This window comes from Pan paniscus, chromosome 3, assembly GCF_029289425.2.
Source record: "Pan paniscus chromosome 3, NHGRI_mPanPan1-v2.0_pri, whole genome shotgun sequence".
NCBI lineage: Eukaryota > Metazoa > Chordata > Mammalia > Primates > Hominidae > Pan > Pan paniscus.
Genome location: NC_073252.2, coordinates 42,260,849 through 42,281,056, shown reverse-complemented (window position 1 = coordinate 42,281,056; position 20,208 = coordinate 42,260,849). Strand labels below are relative to the sequence as shown.

General features: G+C 37.8%; 1 protein-coding gene across 2 annotated transcripts in view; it reads right to left on the bottom strand.

Moving 5' to 3' along the window:
* Positions 1-9,112: 9,112 nt before the first annotated feature.
* Positions 9,113-20,208, bottom strand: part of SLC30A9 (solute carrier family 30 member 9) — a 99,827-nt gene continuing 88,731 nt past the window's right edge. Inside the window, exons 17-18 of one of the 2 annotated variants that reach the window (XM_003832225.5) lie at positions 18,290-18,403; positions 9,113-10,561 (exon numbers count right to left, since the gene is read on the bottom strand). In XM_003832225.5, the coding sequence (XP_003832273.1) occupies positions 10,517-10,561; positions 18,290-18,403 (159 nt within the window). In that variant the 3' untranslated portion in view covers positions 9,113-10,516. Of the gene's footprint in view, positions 10,562-17,705; positions 18,404-20,208 lie in introns of those variants that run through there. The other variant, XM_063603759.1, reaches the window with a different exon arrangement.

The following is a 20,208-nucleotide window of genomic DNA, read 5'->3' as shown; positions in this document are numbered from 1 at the left end:
ACTGTAGTCAGCCTGGCAACAGAGCGAGACTCTCTCAAAAAAAAAAAAAAAGACTGAAAAGGAGTGGCCACAGAGGTTGGTGGAGAACCCAGAAAGTAGAATTCTGGAAGCCAGATTCACTGTGTCAAATGCTGCTGACAGATCAAGTAAGATGACAACCTAAGATTGACAATTGTATTTAGTGGTATGGAAGTCAAGGACAGGGTTAGTGGAGAGAGTGACAAAAGCCTGATTGGAATGGGTTTCAGAGAAAAGGAAAGAGAGGCAGCAAATATAGACAACTCCTTTGAGTTTTGCTGTGAAGGGAAGTAAAGAAATAAGAAACTAAGTGAAGGATTTTTTTGTTTTTACGCATTTTGTGTGTGGGGGCATGGTTGTGATGTTTTAGTCTGTTTTTCTAAGATGGGAGAAATAACAGCATGTTTACAAAAATTTAGGAATTCTGTAAATATCTTATACATTATGAAACTTAGTTACGAAGCTTAAGGAAACCTGGAAAAGCAAACACAAATTAATTACGGGCATTTCCCAGGATACCTCCCATTAAGTGGACTCAAATTAGGGTCCCAGCATCTTCTATACTTGAAATCACTGGCCCATGATGGATAAACAATTGCTTGGTTCTGCTCAAGGCAGGCCTTATTGACCTCAAGAAGGACAAGATGCCACAGCCATGAGTAATTCTGTCCTGGTTATTGGATGAGGGGATTATCAGGACGGGACATCCCCCACCTTGACCATCAGGAATGATTATCTGGTTGACAACACTGCCATCATCTTCCTTCTTCTAAGAAGGGCCTCACGGGCATCTAGTATATCATAGCTTGTATATAGTAAGTATTCAATAATTGACATGGGCTGTCAATCCATATAGAAAATGTCATAAGGAAATTGGATCAGTTTGAGTAATTCCTTGGAACTTCAAGCAGTGATGATATTAGACCATCTATCACCCAATCCCTTAATGCTCTTTTAACCTCAACATGATCTGCCATAGTTCCAGGAGTAATCTAGAAGTCATCTTATAAAATCTCTTTTAAACAGGATTTAACAAAATATAAATAATCATACATTACAGGAGGATTTCTTTAAATTGTGAACTCTTCTAGTGCATCTAAAAATAGATTTAGAAATATTTAATTTATAGATTTAGAAATATTTAATTTACACAATGTCCAGGAACTTATTTTTCTTTCTTTTTTTTTTTTTTTTTTGAGACGGAGCCTCGCTCTGTCACCCAGGCTGGAGTGCAGTGGCGCAATCTCGGCTCACTGCAACCTCCGCCTGCTGGGTTCAAGCCATTCTCCTGCCTCAGCCTCCTGAGTAGCTGGGACTGCAGGCACGTGCCACCACGCCCGGCTAATTTTTTGTGTTTTTACCAGAGACGGGGTTTCACCGTGTTAGCCAGGATGGTCTCCATCTCCTGACCTCGTGATCCGCCCTCCTTGGCCTCTCAAAGTGCTGGGATTACAGGTGTGAACCACCGCGCCTGGCCCAGGAACTTATTTCTTGTATAAAGTGTGATAAACCCGCAACTCCTTCCTTTCTCACCACCTGGGCCCACCAATCCCATATTTTGTTCTCTGAGACCTTTATGTGATGAATGGTATCATACTTATTTAGCCCTTTGCTGGGCCACAAGATAAACTGACATGAACATTCAGAAACATAATTTATGAACTTGGGTAAGAAATTTTGATGGTTCAAGAACACTTTTGTATGATTCAATTGTTCCCTAATGTTCAGAATGTATATTATGCATTTGAATGAGAGGAAGTCAAATTCAAACTCTTCATTTTGAACATGAGAAATTTATTTGCTGAAAGTAACACTTACCAGTTGGTAGCCTTAAGTTATAGCCCGAGAGCTATTTGTATTGATACATTTCTAAGAGCTAAGCCAGAATTTTATCCTCCTGCCTCCAACAACAGAAACCAGGCACTCTTATGCTGTACACTGTAAAGACACTCTCAAATATTAAAGAGAGACTAGGATTACTTTAATCCACCATATTAGGACTGTCCAAAACAACTTTCTGTGATAATGAAAATGTTCTATATCTGAATTGTACAACACAGTCACTGGCCACATGTGGCTACTGAGCACATGAAAATGTGGCTAATGCAACTGAGGAACTGAATTTATCTTATGTAATTAATTTAAATTTAAATATCCCCATGTCACTAGTGGCTACCATATGGTAAAGCACATTATGTGTTATGTCCTGTTGATGTAGTAATTTTCAGTAAACACAACTCTGGAAAATGGCTGTGTACTTACATTATGAGAAGGTTCATTAATATATATACTATTTTATCATCTTTGTAGAACAGGGGAAATATATATAATAAACATGTATATATGTGAATATATACATCAAATATCTCTATAAGGATATATCACAAGCTTATAACATTAGTTGCCTCTGGGAAAAGAAAATGGATAGCTGTGAGCAAGGTTGAGAGAAAGAATGTTTCCTATAAATCTGTTTGAGCATTCTGAATTTAGAATCATGTGAATGTTTTATCTATTCAAGCACAATTTTAAAACATAGTCAGCTTTTCGTATCCATGGGTTCGCATCTCTGATTCAACCAATGTATCGAAAATACTCAATAAATAAAAAATTGTGTCTGTACTAAACGTGAACAGGCTTTTTTCCTTGTCATTGTTTCCTAAATACAGTATGACAACTACTTACATAACATTTACATTGTGTTAGGTATTATAATAGAGATTATTTAAAGTATACTTGAGGATGTGTGTAGGTTATATGCAAATATTCCATTTTATATAGGAAACTTCAACATCCTTGAATTTTGGTATCCCAGGGATATCCCCACAGGGTATTTCCACAGATACCAAGAGATGACTATATATATAATTTTTTTTTTTTTTTTGAGACAGAGTCTTGCTCTGTCGCCCAGGCTGGAGTGCAGTGGCATGATCTTGGCTCACTGCAACCTCCGCCTCCCAGGTTCAAGCAATTCTCCTGCCTCGGTCTCCCAAGTAGCTGGGACTACAGGTGCCTGCCACCATGCCGGGCTAATTTTTGTATTTTCAATAGAGACAGGGTTTCACCATGTTGGCCAGGCTGGTCTTGAACTCCTGACCATGTGATCCACCCGCCTCAGCCTCCCAAAGTGCTGGGATTACAGGCGTGAGCCACCGCGCCTGGCAGGGATAACTATATTTTTAAAACTTCTGACTAATTCTGATTTTCACACCTCTCCCTGAATTTCTTTCCTACGTGGTTCAAATCAGTGACTGACATTTGAACAAAATATTATGTTCTGGATATGTTTATCCAGTGGTAGTAATAGTTAAAAATAAATATCATTTAAAAAATAGGCCGGCTTGTTGGCTCACGCCTGTAATCCCAGCACTTTGGGAGGCCGAGGTGGACAGATCACAAGGTCAGGAGTTCGTGACCAGCCTGGCCAATAAGGTGAAACCCCATCTCTACCAAAAATACAAAAATTACCTGGTCAAGATGGCAGGTGCCTGTAGTCTCAGCTACTTGGGGGGCTGAGGCAAGAGAATCACTTGAACCTGGGAGGCAAAGGTTGCAGTGAGCCAAGATCGCACCATTGCAATCCAGCCTGGAAGACAGAGCCAGACTCCATCTCAAAAAATAAATAAATAAATAAATAAATAAATAAATAAAAAATAGCCTAACCTAACAGACAAGACCTCAGCGTCCATAAAAACCTTAATGAGGGCCGGGCACGGTGGCTCACGCCTATAATCCCAACACTTTGGGAGGCCGAGGGGGTGGATCATGAAGTCAAGAGATCGAGATCATCCTGGCCAACATGGTGAAACGCTGTTTCTACTAAAAATACAAAAATTAGCTGGGTGTGGTGGCACACACCTGTAGTCGCAGCTACTCGGGAGGCTGAGGCAGGAGAATGGCTTGAACCCAGGAGGCGGAGGTTGCAGTCAGCCGAGATCGTGCCACTGCACTTCAGCCTGGCAACAGAGTGAGACTCCATCTCAAAAGAAAACAAACAAACCAAAAAAACCCAAACACCGCCCCCCCCCAAAAAAAAACAACTCATTGATCCACACCCTACCCCACCCGTCATCCCCCTGTCCCAAGCATTCTGAGTTAGATTTAGCTAATTGTTCTGACTACTGAATATAAATTAGGTTACTGTATAACAATATAATGAATATTTCCTTTCTACTTTTTATACAGTGTTACTTCTCTTGGGCTTTTCTGTTTAGCAGAATGCTTCCTTGAGAGTTCAAATCCTGACTCTGCCTTTTATTGGATGAGTAGTCTCAGACACTAATATTACCTACTGTATCTGTTTCCTCATCTGCAAAACTGTGAATTACAGACCACATTTCACTGGCTCTTTGTGGGGATTAAATGTGTACATGTAGGCATGTACAGGCATGGTGGCTCATGCCTGTAATCCCAGCACTTTGGGAGGCGGAGGCTGGCAGATCACGAGGTCAGGAGATCGAGACCATCCTGGCTAACACGGTGAAACCCCGTCTCTACTAAAAATACAAAAAAAATCAGCCGGGCATGGTGGCGGGCGCCTGTAGTCCTAGGTACTTGGGAGGCTGAGGCAGGAGAATGGCATGAACCCGGGAGGCGGAGCTTGCACTGAGCTGAGATCGCGCCACTGCACCCCAGCCTGGGCGACAGAGCGAGACTCCGTCTCAAAAACAACAACAACAAAAAAGTGTACATGTAAAACAGTACCTGGCAAACAGACCTCAAAATATTCTGTTAATAGCTACTATAATACTAACAAGTATATATTTTAGTCTATTTAAAAACCTTTTTTTGTTGTTGTTTTTTTTTTTTTTGGAGACAGAGTCTCGCTGTCTCCCAGGCTGGAGTTGAGTGGCACAATCTCGGCTCACTGCAAGCTCTGCCTCCCCGGTTCTTGCCATTCTCCTGCCTCAGCCTCCCCAGTAGCTGGGACTACAGGTGCCCGCCACCACGCCCTGCTAATTTTTTGTATTTTTAGTGGAGACGGGGTTTCACCGTGTTAGCCACGATGGTCTCGATCTACTGACCTCGTGATCCGCCCACCTCGGCTTCCCAAAGTGCTGGGATTACAGGTGTGAGCCAGCGCGCCCGGCCGTTTAAAAACCTTTTAAAAGGGTTTTATTTTGGGCCCTAATGACACATACAGTTCTTTATTTTCCTGTGCAAATCATAAATCGTAGTGGTTCTACTTTCAATAGGTTTTGAATTTTGGGAGGGAATTTTACCCTCTCAAAATACCAAATTACTTTGGTTTAGTTTCTCATGAAAAAGAAAATACAGTTGGAATTCCTACAGGATTAGTATAGAGTTCAATTTAGATCACAGTGCAGGCTGGCCTTAGGTTGAGGGTTTTGATGTTTCCATGTTTTGTATTTTTTTCTCTAAACATACTCTTGTAGACACATCTGAAACAAAATAGCCTAATTAAAATGTTAAATAATCTAGTTATGTCAAAATGTACTGAAAATATATATCACTAAGGAATATAACTTTCCAGATTTTGTTTTACCAAACATATTAATAATAGTTAATGTTAATAAACAGTATATTAATAGTTCTTTTTAAACTGAAACCGATTATAAAATTATTATAGTTTGGTTTTATAAAGCCAAAAAATTAATAGTTCTCTTTAAAGTGAAACCGATTATAAAATGATTAAGAGTTATTATAGTTAGGTTTTGTACGACCAAAAAGAAATCTTAAAAACTAACAGGCAGCCGGGCACGGTGGCTCACGCCTGTAATCCCAACACTTTGGGAGGCAGAGGCAGGTGGATCACGAGGTCAGGAGATCGAGACCATCCTGGCTAACATGGTGAAACCCCGTGTCTACTAAAAACACAAAAAATTAGCCGGGCGTGGTGGCGGGAGCCTGTAGTCCCAGCTACTCGGGAGGCTGAGGCAGGAGAATGGCGTGAACCTGGGAGGCGGAGCTTGCAGTGAGCGGATCTCCAGCCTGGGCGACAGATCGAGACTCCGTCTCAAAAAAAAAAAAAAAAAAAAAACAAACACTAACAGGCACACTGAATGAGTAACAAATTCTGTTCAAAAACATAGGCATAAAAAATATATCAGATTATGTAGTTTAGTTCTTAGCACATGAGGTAAAGAAGAATTTATGTTCAACAAACATTTATTTCTCAAGGGAAAAAAATCCCAAACTAATAAATGAGTTGCCTTTATTTACATATGACATTTATTAAGGGAAAAAGTATCCTGAGGGACCAGGACCATCTTAATGTGCCAGGGAAATCAGACAGATGAAATACAATATCACAAATAAAATTTTCTTTTTGCATAAAGCCAAGTCTAAGGATGCAAGTAAACTTACATGCAAATATAAAGGCTGTCAGACTAATCTATATAAATGGCTTCCAAAGTTCCATTTCAGAGACAGAAATGAAGGATTTAGGGGAGACAATCTTTGAATCAACATTTTACCTTCGATTCTTTGCTTCACTGACTTCTGACAGTTTGGCAAATTGGGGTTCATCACATTTAAAAGAAATGCTGCCAAAGCTTGACAAATGCAGTCTAAGAAGATAATACAAATTCTAAATGCCTATGCAGTTTTCTGTAGTTCCCAGCATTCTTCCTCAAAAAGTTACGAGATTTAAAACTTAGGCACTCTTTAGATGGTATCATTTTAGCAAAAATCATTACCTAAATTATGAGATAAGGTAACACTGAAAGCCATATACCAAAAACTCAAGCCTTACGACATTTTGTTATTCACTTTGCAGTATGTGTGTGTGTGTGGGAGGATGTATGCAGGAATTACCTTTGCTTTTGAAAAAATTTGAAAATTTTTCCATCTGATCTGATCTCACAGGTTCTTTAGTGTATGTTCAGGAACTTACCTCTTTGGAGTTGGATACTATAGGCCCCCAGGATAATCCACTTAAAAACAGATCACCGGAGCAGTGGCTCACACCTGTAATCCCAGCACTTTGGGAAGCCGAGGAGGGCGGATCACCTGAGGTCGGGAGTTCAAGACCAGCCTGACCAACAAGGAGAAACCTTGTCTAAACCAGAAATACAAAATTAGCCGGGTGTGGTGGCGCATGCCTGTAATCCCAGCTACTCAGGAGGCAGGAGAATCACTTGAATCGGGAGGCGAAGGTTGCGGTGAGCTGCAATTGTGCCAGTGCACTCCAGCCTGGGCAACAAGAACGAAACTCTGTCTCAAAAAAAAAAAAAAAAAAAAAAAAAAAAAACTCCACCCCTCATCCTCCCACTGCCATGATGAAAACTGTGCCACCTTATATAGTTTGGGGACTGCTACTTACAGTGAATTAGAGATCCATTCTCAGCCAAAGCTAAAAGTAGGTACAGATGCTTTTTACTTATTATGGGGTTATGTGCCAATAAACCCATCATAAAAATTCTTAAGTGCAACCATTATAAGTCAGGGACCACTGTATACCTCACCTTTGATAAATCCTAGATTTTAGTTTTGGGCAAGAAGGAATCAATCATAGACCCTTGACTGCCCCTCCTCTGTCCAGTAATATTTTTGCAATTATTCTCCTGCAGAGAATATTTTCCTTAAAAATGATTTACATGCTTTAATACTCAAATGCTATATGCTAAAGTAGATACAAACAAAGTAAGAAACATTAATTTGGTAAAATAACAAGAAAACTGAAAAACTAAATATAGCCTTATTTTTGGAGAAAGAGACCCAAATTCTCTTTTTGAGACAGGATCTCACTCTGTCATTCAGGCTGGAGTGGCATGATCATAGCTCACTGCAGCCTCGACCTCTGGGGCTCAAGTGATCCTCCCACCTTGGCCTCCCAAGTAGCTGTGATTACAGATGCTGATATGCTTTGGATCTTTGTCCCACCAAATCTCATGTCGAATTGTAATCCCATGTTGGAGGTAGGGCCTGGTGGGAGATGACTGGATCACGGGGGTGGAGTTCTCATTAATACTTTAGCACCTTCCCCTCTTGGTACTGTATAGTGAGTTCTCATGAGATCTGGTTGTTTACAAGAGTGTGGCACCTACCCCCAACCCCCGCCTCTTGCTCTTCCTCTGGCTATGACTGCTTCCCCTTCGTATTCTGCCATGAATGAAGTTTCCCGAGGCCTCCCCAGAAGCAGAAGCTGCTATGTTTACTGTTCAGTCTGCAGAACCGTGAGCCAATTAAAGCTCTTTTCTTGATTACTCAGTCTCAGGTATTTCTTTATAGCAGTGTGAGAATGGACTAACACAGGTGAGCACCACCACACCCGGCTAACTTTTTTTAGTAGAGATGAGGTCTCGCTGTGTTGCCCAGGCTGGTCTTGACCTCCTGAGCTCAAGTAATCCTCCTGCCTCGGCCTCCCAAAGTGCTGGGATTAAAGGCATAAGCCACCACATCCAGCCCAAATTCTCTGATTTGAAAATTCAGTGACTCTAGAAAAATTTCCTGATTCCACATAAATACTCAAATTCCTTGATATGTTGTACTCCTTTATGTCTTATTTTACATAAACAAACTTTATGTAAGTTTATCAGTGCAAAACAGAATTAGAAAAGATGGCAACATAAACCTTCAATTATTATTTAAGAATGGTATGACCTCAACCAAAATCAGATTTAAAAAGAAATATCAGAAATTGTTTTTTTTAGAGAATCCTAAAAAAAAAAATTACCATTTGGAATACCTGCTGCACATTAACTTTGAGGGTCGTCTTGGGAAAAAAAATGAGTAATTATTCTTGTCTGGCTTTGTGAAATTTTTCAGAGTAATATCACTAGGAAGAAACTGGATATAATTTGGTACTTTCTCATATGGCAATGACATGAAGTAATAAATGGCAAGTGGGAAAGGGGAAGGAAGAAGAAAAAAGTATAGAATGAATCATAACAGGTAAAAAAACAAAGTTTTTTTTTGTAAAGAAGGGGTAAGGAATTTGAAACTGTAAGAATAGAGTATCAAATTATATATATATATAACAATTTTCTATCTTAAAAATAAAACTGGAATGTTATTTCACTTAAAATGTACAGCATGCAAAATACTCTGTAATAGTAAAAAAAAAAAAAGAAAGAAAAATAAACCAACGTAAAGTCTCACAATTTTCCAGTAAATGAGATTTCTGGATCAAAAATCACCATTACAAACCCTTTAACCAAGGATTTATTTTTGTTTCCAGCATTACAATTTGCAAAAATTCATAAATTTCCATTTCAGTAAGTTTTAAGACACAGATCTCACACAGGCAGTTGGGTCCACATGTTAACAACTCATTAATTCAGCAAAGAGATCACCCAGCCGCCATTCTTATATGAACAATGCTCACTGCTAACTGAACATTTTAAAGTATGTTATGAGTTGTTTTGATGATGACAGCTGCAGCTTTTCACCACATTTTCAATTACTGAATTGCATGTTTTTTTTCCACCTTGATAACTTAGGGTCAGTAGAAAGCTATTTACTTACATGTTATAGTCAATATAACTATGCTAAATGCCCATTTGTAACTGGAAGAAACTCACAGACACAGTATGAACTATATTATACAAAATCATGACCATGAGTTTCAGTGAGAGATTCTGTCTCTTAAAGCAAGAATTATCCCACAGCTCAGATTTACATAAGTAGTGCCGCCTTTTAAATAAAACTCAAATGCTGTCCTGCCTGTAAAATTATAAATATTTCTAACCCATTTTACAGAATTTTAAAATGCTTATAAATGCATTATCTCCCAGTAAATAAACATTATGGTACTGAACCTCATTTAAAAAAAAGTCATCACACTGGCCCATGGAAATATCTAGGACTATATCTCCTAACATTAGAAAAATTAAACCAAATAAGGGGAAAAAAGCAAAGAAGAAAAAAGAAATTTTACAAAATGGCAACTACTATGACCTAAAAGAGTGTACTGAGATGTCTTCATTCAATTCAGTAGCTAAACATTCCTGGAATGAACATTTGTAGATAACTAGGTAAGGAGAGTGATTCTCTTAGCACTCAGGTCAAAATCACAAGGTATGGAGAAATAATTTCCACATTCTATAAGGACAGACAGACTTTGAAACGGAGTGACTGTTTAAAAACCACATACCAAGATTTAGCCAGAATATTGAAGATTGGCAGATCTTGATGGAGTGAAATCTTCAGAGGCAACAAATTAAAAATCATGATCCTATGGATGCCACTTATTTTTACCAATGTGAAAAAAGGAAAGATGACTGCAAAGTACAGTATACACTGAACAGGTGAAATATGGGACATTATGAACAATTTAAATAACCAAAATGTTCCCTATGGAAGCATAAAAACATGATTTTCAAATTGATTCAACTTGTAGTGTGTCTCTTAGATGTAAGTAGTAGTTTTAGTTCTGTGTCCTGCTGAGTTGCTCTTTACATAAAATATTTCCTTCATCTTAAAAAAAAGGCTTCTGCATGGCACTGAGTCCTTCAGTGTAGGAGAGGAGGAAACTTTGTAGAGTGGATGGACAAACTTGTTTCCAAGGTCCCCACCCAGGTGATTCATTCCATCAAACTCACAGTATCTCCAAATCTACATGTCGAACTTCAGGATTTCGTTTCTGGAAAGAAAAATCACCACCACATTATTTGTAGCAAAATAAAATCTTGTTTCTTTTTATTCCTTTTGGTCATTAGAGCCAATGAAAACATTTGCAAACTATTTCACTATAGCATACTAATGAGAGAAATAGTTGCATAAGAAAAAAAAATAAGATCAATAGGTAAATAGACATACTATAAACAGTACAATAAGTAGTCTCACATTCCTAAGTTTGTTCATGTGTTTGTTAATACAAAAGTGCATTAAGGATCTAGTACATGCCAAGCATTGCAAAGCACTGGAAATACACATTTTTGTGTGGTGAAAAGAAAATCACTGCAAAACAATAATAATCAAAAAGAGTAAATTGACAACCACTCATTTTATATACTTTAGCAACAATCCATATATTCTTGGGCCGGGCCCTGTGCTAGAAAACAGAGCTATGATTATTAAATAAGACTCTGTTCCTGACCCTGAGTGACTCAGTTTAGCTAGGGAGACAAGCATAGCAGTAATCATCTACAACTTAAAGTATTAGAGCTAATAATAAAAAGTTAACATTTATTGCTTACTCACTCATGTATCAAGTACTGTGTTACATGTGCACATGTATGTGTGTTTTAAAAGCCTCATAACCTAATTACTATTTCCATCTTATACATACATCAGGGAAAACTGAAGTATGAAGAAACTGACTAACCTGTCTGAAGTCACACTGCTAGTAAGTGATGGAGCCAGGATTGATTCCAGGCCTGACTCCAGGCCTGATTCCAGATCCCAAGCTCCTATTACATTGTACTAAATAATAACACTGGGAGCAAAAATGAGACAGCCATTTTGCTCATGAGATCTAGAAAATTTCACTGAGGATATAATATCTAAGCTAGGTCTGCATATGATGAGCCTTCCAGGTAGATAATGAAGAGTGTCTAGACAGAAAACACAACATCAGCAAAGTCAGACAGCCTGCAAAGTGTGCACTGGCACTATGGTATAGCTAGCACAGAAGCTGCAAAAAGGGTAGGGTTGGTAATGAGGCTGGAAAGACAGGCAGAAATCAGGTTGTTAAAAATCTTATATGCTAGCTTAAGGAACTTCAATTCAATAACAACCAATACTGTCTGCTATTACATGCCTCCTCTGTGCCAGGCATTGAAGTGTATATGACAATGAGCTGGGAACAAACAGTATTTGCCTTCAGTGGACTTAGGTTTGGTAGTGAGGTGATATAGGTAAATTAAGTAGGCAATTACAACACTCGGCTACCACAGAGCAAAGTAAAGATTTTGGGTTTCTTTTTCCTGTGAGTGCACAAAGGAAGGGCACCTGGCCGGGCGTGGTGGCTCACGCCTGTAATCCCAGCACTTTGGGAGGCCGAGGCGGGCGGATCACAAGGTCAAGAGATCAAGACCATCCTGGCCAACATGATGAAACCCCGTCTCTATTAAAAAGTACAAAAATTAGTTGGGCATAGTGGCGCACGCCTGTAATCCCAGCTACTCGGGAGGCTGAGGCAGGAGAATCGCTTGAACCCGGGAGGCAGAGGTTGCAGTGAGCCGGGATTGTGCCACTGCACTCCAGCCTGGCGACAGAGCGGGACTCCATCTCAAAAAAATAAAAAAATAAAAAATAAAATAAAATAAAATAAAGGAAGGGCACCTAAATCAACTTGAGGGGAATTACAAATATAATAAAATGTAATACATTAATACTGTGAGAAGGGAGGACAGAAAGTAGTGTATAAAAGAACTAAATCTACACCTATCGTAGAGGAAATACTGTTAAATCAAGAGAAGTAGTATAAGACTTTTATGCAGAAATATGGCAATAAACAGAGACATACTAAAATTATTAAAAATGGTTATCTCTTAAAATATAAGTACTGAGGCAGGTGAGGCAGTGATAGTTATTTCTGTTATAATCTTTTCAGTTCTATTTGACTTTATAAACTTTGTGCATTATTGATAAAAATTGCAAAAATAAAAAGGGGAGAAAAGTTCCTGTAAATGATTCAGTTAGGATTCCTAGCTTAAAAATATCCTAGGACCATGTGCATATTACTCGTATTAAAGGCATCCAGTTATAAAAACAAAATCTGGCAGAATATTGGAGTTTTGCTCCAGCAAGAACACTCTACTGAGTGCACACAGGGATTTTTCTTATAACTAGTGTTGCTCAGGTGTGCCTGGGGCTACTTTCCTCTTAGATCCTAATGTGGGAATGACCAGGGACCTTTTAACAAGGAGGGCACACTTTTGTTCCCAACTTTTTCCTTATTTAAAACTATTCCCTGTCTCTAGAACTCCTTAAACTCAATATAGAATTAAAAAAAAATTATCCAAACAGAAATGAAACTAAATTGTATCTTCCTACTCCAATCAACCCTTACCTATCCTAATATGACTTGAAAAATTTACCTGTTCATTAAAAGTTTGACATTATTCTGTCTAAAAAGCATGATATAAACAAATGTGTACTAATAAAAGCTTTATCTAAAAAATTTGCTCTGCTTTTTAAAATCAAGTTTTCAGAGTAAACTAATCAAATCTGTAAAAGTATATGTGCACAATACAAAGCACACAATATATGCTGAATGAATAAATAAGATTAATATCCTTAAAATTCAATGTTTACTGCTTAACAAGATATGTATATAGTAGAAACTAATATTTATTGAACAGAACTGAAAATCAATAATTGGTATCCAATTTAAACTTTTCACCCACTTATTCAACAAATACTTTAAAATCTATATTCCTTGCATTGCTCAATACCGATTAGGCTATTTTACACACCATGAGGATTTTATCCCAATACTTGCAGAGAGTTAAAGCCCAAATTACATAATTTATTTTACAATGCTGCAGATTCATTAAAAACAATGCTTTAAGAGAAACTGGAGAAACAAAGGCAAAGTAAAGAACAGAGCATTTAATTCAGACATTATTTATAAGGAATTTATGAATGCTACAGCAGCCTCCCAATGAACTAATTTCCATTAATCATCATAAACAAAAAACTTAATGGAGGGATAGGAGAAAGGTTTATCTATACTCTGAAATACAGAGATAAGACAAAAAAATGTTTAATAGGTCAAAGAACTTCAAAATAATAACAAGATATATTTTATATTAATTTGTAGTTCCTATCTTGTAATATGGGAATCTATGAATTAGTCTCTATTATTTTTAACACCTTTACAAATAACTATACAAAAGTTCTAGAATTTTTTTTTTTTTGAGATGGAGTCTTGCTCTGTCGCCCAGGCTGAAGTGCAGTGGCACAATCTCGGCTCACTGCAACCTCCACCTCCCGGGTTCAAGCAATTCTCCTGTCTCAGCCTCCTAAGTAGCTGGGACTAGAAGGGCCCGCCACCATACCCAGCTAATTTTTCTATTTTTAGTAGAGATGGGGTTTCACCATATTTGTCAGGCTGGTCTTGAACTCCTGACCTCAGGTGATCCACCCGCCTTGGCCTCCCAAAGTGCTGGGATGACAGGCGTGAGCCATTGCGCCCAGCCACAAGTTCTGGAATTTTAAGCCAAAAATATAATCTATTTCAACACTCAATGGCATTACTCAACAGAGATGACTCCACTGGTACAGAATTATATAAATGAGTGTGACCTCCCAAAATAATCCAATAATAATTACAATTTAAACTGAGATACTAAAAATGAAGGAATATGCCAGTGAACAAAGTTTTAGTTTTCAAAAGAAAATCAGCTTATTTTCATGACTAAGAAAAACAATTACATTCATGCATTCCCTTTTGGTTTGGCACCTCAACTATGAACATGTCCTTTGACTTAAGATTAATTATGCTTTATTATCTTTATTTTATTTTATTTTATTTTTTTGAGACGGAGTCTCGGTTTGTCGCCCAGGCTGGAGTGCAGTGGCTCGAACTCAGCTCACTGCAAGCTCCGCCTCCTGGGTTCATGCCATTCTCCTGCCTCAGCCTCCGGAGTAGCTGAGACTACAGGTGCCTGTCACCACGCCCGGCTAATATTTTGTATTTTTAGTAGAGACGGGGTTTCGCCATTTTAGCCAGGATGGTCTCGATCTCCTGACCTCGTGATCCACCCGCCTCGGCCTCCCAAAGTGCTGGGATTACAGGCGTGAGCAACTGCGCGTGCCCGGCCGTGCTTTATTATCTTAGCCAAAGATGTTTCCACCTGAATGTATGGATTATACTTACCTTCCTGGTTTGAAAGACTTACATAATTCAAAAACATTATTAATGATTTAATAGCCTCTAGTTAAAGTACAAAGTTAGCTAAACAAAAACAATAAGGTCTGATTGTTGTAAGAGTAAATGTAGGTGACAAGGACCAATTTGTTGATTATTCTTAAATCTGGCTTCTGATTTCTTGTATCTACTAAAATGTAAAGCAAATATTTAGTCCATTATTTTCCTTGCCAGCAAAATAAAAACAAATAGAATAAAGAGCAAAGTTTATTCAATCTTGTGCTACCTTGCACAAAAATAACCATTGTCTCACATTTTATATAGATTAGTTGTTTGCAAAGTGCGGTTCAAGGACTGCTGGGGTCCTGAGACCTTTTTAGGGGGACTCTAAGGTCACAACTATTTTCATAGTAACTGTAAGACATTCTTTGCTTTTTTTACTATGCTGACATTTCCTGATGGCATAAAAACAATGGTGGGTAAAACTGCTTGCACCTTTGCACAATTCAACACAAATGGCATCAAACAATACCAGTAGTCATTGTCTCTACTGTCCCACACTTGACATAAAAAAAAAGCCAGTTTCATTTTAAAAAGTCTTTCATGAAATAGCAAATGTATCCATTTTATTAAACCTAAACCCTTGAGTTCACTTTTAAAAATACTGTGTGTGACAAAATGGAAAGTACGTAAAAGTACTTCTTTGATTGCTTAAGTTGTGAGCTGAATAAACTGCTTTTTAATCTAGAGTACATTTTTATTTGAAAGATTAACAAACTCGGTTTATTCAAATTTGGGTATTTGGCAGGCATCTCCTAAAAAATGAACAAAATGAGTCTTATTTCAAGGAAAACAACAGTATTTGTTGCTAATGATAAAATGCAAGCTTTTAAGTGGAAATTTAAGTTGAAAAACATCCACCCCATCAGCCTGAGAGTGTACCCATATTTAGAAATGTATCAATATCTGAAAGATCTATGTACTTCTGTGAACAGTATTTTCCAAAATACTAATTCATAATGTTATAGAATCATGCATGGGTAAAAGATTCATTCAGAGTATAAAAATAGACCAACAGATTTTAATATAACAGTGTATAGTAGAGAATTACTCTTACCCAAAGGGAGGTTTGGCTTTTGTTCTCCATAACCGGGAAGGAATTTCTAGGCCCTTGACATGTCCTGCCTAAGAGTGTCTTTGTTTACCTGGGGGCATTAACTTTAGAATGTGATATATGATGGGGGCCTTTGGCCACACAGTATCTGCTCTACCTCTAGAAGGGCTAGAGTCAAAAGGTCAGCTACTTAGGCAGTCAACTATGGAGCCTCAATAAAATCTCTGGTCATCAAGTCTCAGATGAGCTTCCCGGTTGGCAACACGTCATGCTACTGTCACACTTCATTGCCAGGAGAGTAATACTATACATTACAGAGAAAAGACAACTGAAGCTTCATGTTTGGAACTTTCCTGGACCCTGCCCTGTGCACTTCTTCTGTTGGCTGATTTCAAGCAGTATCCTTTCCCTGTAATAAACCAAACCATGATGGGTATAACATGATTCGGTGAGTTCTAAGAGTCCTAGCGAGTTATTAAATCTGAAGGTGCTCTAGGGAACCTCCTGAAATCACAGTTGGTATTAGAAGGAAGGACAGTCTTGTAGACTGTGCCCCCTACCTTCACAAGTAGCATATGAAAAGTTCATTCATTGATTTGGTTTCTACCAGCTGTTATAACACCAAAAGAGAATATCACAATTATCTCAAAAGGCTATAGAAACAGTTCTCTCTTTCCTTCATATTCTTTGGCCAAGCAATCAAATCACTACAACTGAAGGCAGAAGCAGATATGGGAATGTAGCTGTCTTCTACTAAGCCAGGCATAAGAGACTTTTGCAAAAATGTGAAATATCACTCTTCTAACTACGTTTTTTCATTCTGGAAAATACAACTATTTATATAAAAATGTGGGCTTGGCGCGGTGGCTCACGCTTGTAATCCCAGCACTTTGGGAGGCTGAGGTGGGCAAATCACAAGGTCAGGAGTTCAAGACCAGCCTGGCCAACATAGTGAAACCCTGTCTCTACTAAAAATACAAAACAAAACAAAAATTAGCCAGGCGTGGTGGTGGGTGCCTGTTATCCCAGCTACTTGGGAGGCGGAGGCAGGAGAATCCCTTGAACCTGGAAGGCGGAGGCTGCGGTGAGCTGAGATCGCGCCACTGCACTCCAGCACGGGTGACAGTGCGAGACTCCGTCTCAATTAAAAAAAAAAAAAATGTGACTGGGTGGGGTGGCTCAATCCTGTAATCCCAGCACTTTCCAGCACTTTGGGAGGCCAAGGCAGGCAGATCACTTGAGGTCAGGAGTTCGAGACCAGCCTGGCCAACAGGGTGAAACCTCATCTCTGCTAAAAATACAAAAATTAGCCGGGCATGGTGGCAGGCACCTGTAGTCCCAGCTACTCAGGAGGCTGAGGCAGGAGAATTGCTTGAACCCAGGAGACGGAGGTTACAGTGAGCCCAGATCGTGCCACTGCACTCCAGCCTAGGCAACAGAGTGAGACTCTATCTTAGTTAAAAAAAAAATTATTTATATTAAATAGGTGTATGTTTTTAAAAGTAAATGATAAATATTTTAAAATTTATCTACTTTCATGCATGATTTGGTAAATATCAATAATTATAACTCAAATAAATAAAATCTCTTTGGGGTCTGCAATAATTTTTAAGAATGAAAGAGTCTTAAGACCAAAATATCATCTAGAAAATTCAAAAATTATGTCAGATAAAGCTCATGAACTATAATATTAACAAAATCTTATTTGAAGTACTTGTATTAATCTAATCAGATATCCAGATTCTCAAAGGAAAACTTGAACAGTAGAGATGGAAGTTTTTTTCTTCAATTTTTTACAAAATTAAAGAATGGTCAATATCAACTGAAGAAAAGCACTGCCTTCAACAAATTATATACATTAAAGATCATTTACAAGTTTTTATTCATTGCAAACAGAATTCAAATGCCAATAAATGGCAATTTGAGAACACTGAGACATTTTAAAAGACAACCTGATCAGGATCAGGTAATATTTCAGTAACGTAATCAATAAATTACAATAACATCCAACTGAATAGAAACAAACAAAAACAGAAAATAATTTCAAATGGGCTAAAAGCAAAATATACATTCTATTTTTTCTAACTTTTGACCAGAGTCTAAAGTTTCCTTTTCATCTTTTTCTAGGAACTTTCAAAATGCTTATTTATTAACAAACAAAAAAACCCCCTTTGACTATTTTAGAAACTAAGCAGACTGCATAAAATAGTGTTTAAAAGTAAAGAATCTGGTTCAAATCACAATTTCCCTATTTCCTTGGGTAAATTATTCAACTTATCTAACCCAGTCATTTTCTTGCTTATAAATACCTACACACTGTGGAGTTATGAGTGGGTTAAAGCATGCATGTGATGGATGCACTTAGTGTCTGCTGTAGAGTAAGTACTCAAAAAAATAGCTGCCATTATCATTATGTTATTTTTATGAATACATCTTACTTTCAGTTCCTTCTCAAGTCTATCTACTTCAGCTCCTAAAGTATCAATAATATTTTCTCCATGTTTAAGCATAAAGGTCTCTAGTTCTTCAGGAGTTTTCACTTCTTGAATTTCCTATAAAGAAAATGAAAACAGGAAAATAAATTTTTTAAAAACCATAGTGGTACACTTATGACTCCTTAAAAAAAAACAAACCTATAACAAACACCATTAAGTTTAATGAACATTTTTAAAACTTTAAGCCACAGGCAATGGATTACCTATTTCCAAAACAATTCGGATCAAGAAAACTGAGTATAATACTACACAGAGGTAGCACTACAAAATTACTGGGGAAATAATATAGTCAATAAATAGTGTTAGAATATTTTCCCTTAAGAAAAAAAATTGAATCCCTATGTCAGACCATTAAAATAATTCGAAGTGGATAAAAGACATAAGGGTAAAAAACAAACCACAAAACTACTAGATGAGAAGAGAATATTTTTATGGTAATGGGATATGGAAGGATTTTGCATGCAAAAGAATAAAAAGCACAGAGGAAAAGATTACAAATCTCACATTAAAATTAAAAATCATATTAAATATTTTGTCTAACAACAAAAAGAAAAGGAAGTTATAAACTAGAAAAAAAATTGCATATATACAAGTAAGAATTAGCATCCACGATATTAAAAATAAAGACCTTTCCAGGAGTTCAAGACCAGCCTGGCCAAGATGGTGAAACCCCATCTCTACTAAAAATAGAAAAATTAACCGGGTGTGGTCACAGACACCTGTAATCCCAGCTACTTAGGAGGCTGAGGTAGATAATTGCTTGAACCTGGGAGGCGGAGGTTGCAGTGAGCCAAGATCGCGCCGCTGCACTCCAGCCTGGGTGACAGAGCGACACTCTGTCTCAAAAAATAATAATATAATACAATAAAATAAAGACCTTTCAAATCTATAAGTGTAATACAAATGAACTTAAAACATGAAAAATCAGGGAGCAATGTAGAGGAAATCCCACTGGCCAATGAACTTCAATGTTTATTAACCTCAATGCTCCAAGAAATAAAATTAGAACAAGATACTATTTCACACCTATCAAACTGGCAAAAATTTAATAACTCTATTAATACAATCATGTAAGAATATGAAGCAAGAACCTTGATATACAATGATGGAAGTTAAATTGACACACTTTGGAAAATAACTTGGTAAGACCTAGGCAAGCTGAAGGTAAGTATACCCAATGGCCCACCTATTTAAAATCTAGCTATATATACACCATACTAAATAAATTTTCATATATGTGAACAAGGAAACGTGTGAGAATGCAATCATGGCATTGTTTCTTTCTTTTTTTTTTTTTTTTTTTTGAGACGGAGTCTCGCTCTGTCGCCCAGGCTGGAGTGCAGTGGCACGATCTAGGCTCACTGCAACCTCCACCTCCCAGGTTCAAGCAATTCTACTGCCTCAGCCTGCCAAGTAGCTGGGACTACAGGCACGTGCCACCACGCCCAGCTAATTTTTGTATTTTTAGTATATACGGGGTTTCACCATGTGGGCCAGGATGGTATCGATCTCTTGACCTCATGATCCGCCCACCTCAGCCTCCCAAAGTGCTGGGATTACAGACATGAGCCACCGCGTCTGGCCATGGCATTGTTTCTAACAGTAATATAAATGTCCATCAACTGGAGACAAAATAAATAAATTACAGCATATTCATAGGATGAAATGCTCTATAACAATGAAAGTAAACTGACTAGAGATATATAAATTAACACGGAAGAATCTAAAAAATATGTTGTTATGCCAATTGCAGAGACGCATACAGTAGGATACCATTTATACCAATTTTTAAACATTCAAAATGGTACATATTATACTAAAAAATGCTGAAAAGTATAAAAATCTGAATGGAAAAGACAGGT